Source organism: Rhinopithecus bieti, unplaced genomic scaffold, assembly GCF_001698545.2.
Source record: "Rhinopithecus bieti isolate Rb0 unplaced genomic scaffold, ASM169854v2 scaffold_71557, whole genome shotgun sequence".
Classification (NCBI taxonomy): Eukaryota; Metazoa; Chordata; class Mammalia; order Primates; family Cercopithecidae; genus Rhinopithecus; species Rhinopithecus bieti.
Genome location: NW_016826441.1, coordinates 23,919 through 28,712, shown reverse-complemented (window position 1 = coordinate 28,712; position 4,794 = coordinate 23,919). Strand labels below are relative to the sequence as shown.

General features: G+C 35.9%; 1 protein-coding gene across 1 annotated transcript in view; it reads left to right on the top strand.

Annotated features, from left to right (window-relative positions):
• Positions 1 to 3,042: 3,042 nt before the first annotated feature.
• LOC108522990 (histone demethylase UTY-like) overlaps positions 3,043 to 4,794 on the top strand; it is a gene marked incomplete at its 5' end in the record, with an annotated part of 5,688 nt that continues 3,936 nt past the window's right edge. The window contains 2 exons of the mRNA XM_017863454.1: positions 3,043 to 3,207; positions 3,667 to 3,886. Coding sequence (XP_017718943.1) covers positions 3,043 to 3,207; positions 3,667 to 3,886 — 385 coding nt within the window. The remainder of the gene's footprint in view (positions 3,208 to 3,666; positions 3,887 to 4,794) is intronic.

Here is a 4,794-nt window from a genome sequence, read left to right as displayed (position 1 = left end):
TAAATAGAAAGACTATGAACCAGGACATTTTTTTGCTTTTTTTTTTCAAGAATAAGATACGTTGCATGTTTTGTTATAGCACCGAAATGTCTCATTATGGTAAATGATGGTTGTAATTGTTTACTTCTTGTAGAATTTTATAAGATAATATAATGAAAGATGCTTAAAATTACCGTCTCAGGCTCATGCCTGCAATCCCCGCACTTTGGGAGGCCAAGGAGGCTGGATTGCTTGAATTCGGGAGTCAAATACCAGCCTGAGCAAAATGGTGAAACCCTGTCTCTACCCAAAATACCAAAATTAGCTGGGTGTGTGGTCTCAGCTACTGGGAAGGCTGAGGTTGAGAGGATTGTTGAAAGATGCAGTGAGGTGTGATCTTGCCACTACACACCAGCCTGGTTGACAAAATGAGACCCTGTCTCAAAAAAATAAAATGAAGGCCAGGTGCAGTAGCACACACCTGTCTGTAATCCATCACTTAGGGAGGCCAAGGCAGGTGGACCATGAGGTCAGGAGTCGGAGACCATCCTGGCCAACGTGGTGAAACCCTGTCTCTACTAAAAATACAAAAATCAGCTGGGCGTGGTGGTGCATGCTTATAGTCCCAGCTGCTTGGGAGGCTGAGGCAGGAGAATCATGTGAACCTGGGAGGCAGAGGTGGCGGTAAGCTGAGATTGTGCCATTGCACTCCAGCCTGGGTGACAGAGTGAGACCCTGTCTCAAAAAAAATAAAGTAAAATAAAATAAAATTATAGTTTCAATAATAAACTTTTATAGCTCTGTAAGGAAAGTAGTATTCACGAAGGTCTTTCCCTGAGTCATATGAATGTAAGGCATTTGGATGTGGTTTGGTTTTAACCTTTTTAGCTAAAATTTTCAAACATTACAGAATACTTTCTTGACTTCTCAGATGAAGGTAATTAACCAGCTTTGGTTTCATGGAAATTTTTTTCTCTGCTTTTATTTTTTTCAGTCTCATCTACTGCCTTCTGATTTAATGCTTCTAATGTAATTTGTGCTGAAAAAATGATTTGCTAAAAGTTATACTTAAAAAGTTCTTAAAGCTCTGCATAAGGACATTGGGTGTTAGTAAGACACAGGCATCTGATAATTTGTCATTATTTAGGGCTGTGTTGAATATTAATTTAGCTTTTCAATTGGAATGTACATATCAAAGTGAAATGGGGATGCTGTATTACATTTTTACGTAATGACACCGGTTATTGCCTCAGTTAAAATAGTCTCCTGGAGTCACAGAACTGTGTAATGTTAAATTTGGAAGAGATTAGGGGAGTAAACCTTTGTTCACTCTCATTTTATGGATGTAGGAAGTAAGTCCAGAGGAATAAAATGTTTTCCTCAAGGTGCCATGTAATTATTATCAGAGAAAGAGTTGCCACTCAAATTTACCCTGTGCTTTTTGTATTACTCTGGATTATCACAGAGGAACCTAGACACATTGCATTAGAGGGAAAGTATTTGGTGACTGGACTCAGATCTGTGTTTTGGTGCATTGGCTTTCTAGTTTTCACTTTTTGGAAATGGAATTGGAAAATGTTGATCTGAGAAAATACTGCTATTTCTTTCTTTCAGCATTAGCCAGATTTGTCTGACAATCTGAAATTGGTTTGAAGAAAATTTCTGTCTTTTCTATTAACATTCATGTTCTTTCTGGTGTCTGTCGCTGTTAACATTGTTATTAAGTATCTTCTTCATCTCACCACTCCCCTCCTACACTGCAGTTTGTATGCATCCTCTAAATATCTGTTTCAGTTACTGTCATTTCTTGTATTTCCCAGCCCATTAATGACTCATTCTGTAGACATGTTTCTGCACCTCCCTTGTAGGCATCTGTGTTCTTAAATCACTCTCCCATATGAGTAAATTCCACATTAAAATCTCTGACTTTAAGTTAGCTTATAATTCAGTACCACATCTGGTTCTTTTTACTTAGCATTACCAAAGTCCTCACATCACATCTAAATTGACATTTTTAAAAACCCTCTTCGTGGTGTTCTCTAGCAACTTTCCTGATTTGTGTGTGTGTGTTTTCTTTTTTCATTTTTAAGTGATACTGCCATTTTCCCACTGAACCAAGCTTAAAACAATTGCCCCCTGACCCCTACTCTGTAATCACATCATCACATCTTCATTAATCATTAGGTTTGATTATTTTCCCCCATCTTTTTCTTTCTTGCCATTTCTGTTTTTTCCCGTATTATTCTTTACCAGTGTCTGTGTATGGTTTTGTCTGCCCGTATTTATTTTCATTTTAATCATATTACTTGCCCTTTAAACTGCATATCTCAAGTTGATAGCCTAGATTTAAAATTTTCCATTTGTAGGTTCAGTAATATTTGCACATATTTTCCAAATCTGTATGAAATGCCTCTTCTCATGTTTTCTGTTTTAATCTGTGGTTCCCAGCTGTTTGGGATACACAAATTAGAAGAGATTGAGTAATCAACCTATAGTACCTGTACCACTAAAGATATTGAAGGATTTTTGCTGTTTTGTATCATCTAATGTCATAGTAAAGTGAAATTATACAGATGGTTTCTTGGTAACATATGCACACACATGGAATTCCTCCATCATAAAGAATATAAAGTTAAAACTTTATGTGTAGAGAACTACATGTTGATAATCATTTTTACAATAGATTTACTTTTTTCAACAAGTCACACAGTTAACGAAGAATGATAGTGTTCTGAGTGTTATTAAATGGAAGGGGAATATTAAATACTAATATAAAAGTCATTATCAAAGATATTTTTCTCTTTATATTTAACTATATTCTTATGATGTAAGAAGCCTGAGGTCAGACTGTGTAAATAGAGAGCTTTATGTTTAACCCTCAATATTATAGTATTGAAGAAATCTCCAATAGTTTCAGAAGAGTTTATTAATATAACATGTACTAGCTCTTTCAAGACAGTATTTAACATCTAGTTACAATAGAGATTAAAATAAATCACATTGATAATCATATATACACACATATATATGGTTGCCCATTATTTTTTCTTCTTTGGAATACAGTTCATCTTTTTGGCAAATAAATTATTCATGGAATTGTATTTATTTATTTATATTTTTTCCTTTTAGGTGTTACTCAAGTATTGGGAAAGTTCAGGATGCCTTTATATCTTACAGGCAATCTATTGATAAATCAGAAGCAAGTGCAGATACATGGTGTTCAATAGGGTAAGGCTATGTATATAAAAGCAATAGAAGTTCGCTTGATATACTGGATGATTGAAACATCTAATATACTGTATAGTAATATAAAATTAACTGGCTGGAAGTAGTAGTGGCTCATGCCTATAGTCCCAGTACTTTGGGAAGCTGAGGCTGGTTGAACTCTTTAGTCCAGGATTTCAGGACCAGCCTGAGCAATATAGTAAGACACCATTTCCATGAAAGATGGAAAAAAAAAAAAAAAAAAGCCAGGCATGGTGGCATGTCCTATAAAGTCCCAGCTACGCAGGAGGCTGAGGTGGGAGGATTGCTTGAGCTGGGGAGGTCAAGGGTGTGGTGAGCCTTGGAAACGCCACTTCACTCCAGTCTGGGCAACAGAGTGAGATGCTTGCTGTCTCAGAAAAACAGAAAAATAAACAAAAGAAAGTAACCAGTTAAATTTGACAGCATTCTTTTTCTTTCCAGTGTGTTGTATCAGCAGCAAAATCAGCCTATGGATGCTTTACAGGCCTATATTTGTGCTGTACAATTGGACCATGGGCATGCAGCAGCCTGGATGGACCTAGGTACTCTCTATGAATCCTGCAATCAACCTCAGGATGCCATTAAATGCTACCTAAATGCAACTAGAAGCAAACGTTGTAGTAATACCTCTACGCTTGCTGCAAGAATTAAATTTCTACAGGTAAAAATCTTAAATAGTATATTTTAAATGACACATATATGCCTATAATAATTGGCAGGAGAAGGGTGGCTGGCATGTTTGTCTATTTGTGTTTTGATGTTACCTTGTTTCCATACTTTGTAATATTTTGTGGTATTATTTTTCATTTAATTTTAAGTGAAATATGCAGTATGTAAACTAAGTTCTTTTGCACATTTATTGATGCATATTTATATTTTACATTAATATGCGTGAACTTTTTCAGTGTGCTATCTACATTTTGTTTCATAGCATTGTAGAGAAAATAACACAAATGCCATTTTTCACTCTTGCTTAAAATTTCATGAGAAGATACCTATGAGAACTGAAAAACAGAGCTTGTCTTTGTTCTGATTATCACAAGAATATTCTAGTTGCCCTTCTTATATTTAACATCTACCTAAAATCCCCAAATTTAGAATTTTTTTTTAAATACCTATAACACTGTGGAAGATTTTGTGGACTTGCTCTTACTCAAGTAGGCTTGTGTTAAATTTGCTTTTCACATAATTTTTCCTAGGCTCAGTTGTGTAACCTTCCACAAAGTAGTCTACAGAATAAAACTAAATTACTTCCTAGTATTGAGGAGGCATGGAGCCTACCAATCCCCGCAGAGCTTACCTCCAGGCAGGGTGCCATGAACACAGCACAGCAGGTGAGAAGTTGGGTTATGTTCTGCAGGTGCCCAGCTTTAAGGGTTCTTTTCAATTCTCTAGTGGTCAAGCTTAATTTACTAAGCACAGGAGGCTTTTAGTAATGAAAAGCCTTTTGATTTAATTGCAAAGGGAATCTAGATCAAAATAAAATTCCCTCTAATATGGGAAGAGATTTTGGGGTACCAACTTAGAACCTTTGTGCATTTTCATGATTTTGAAGGAGATTTCTTAAAA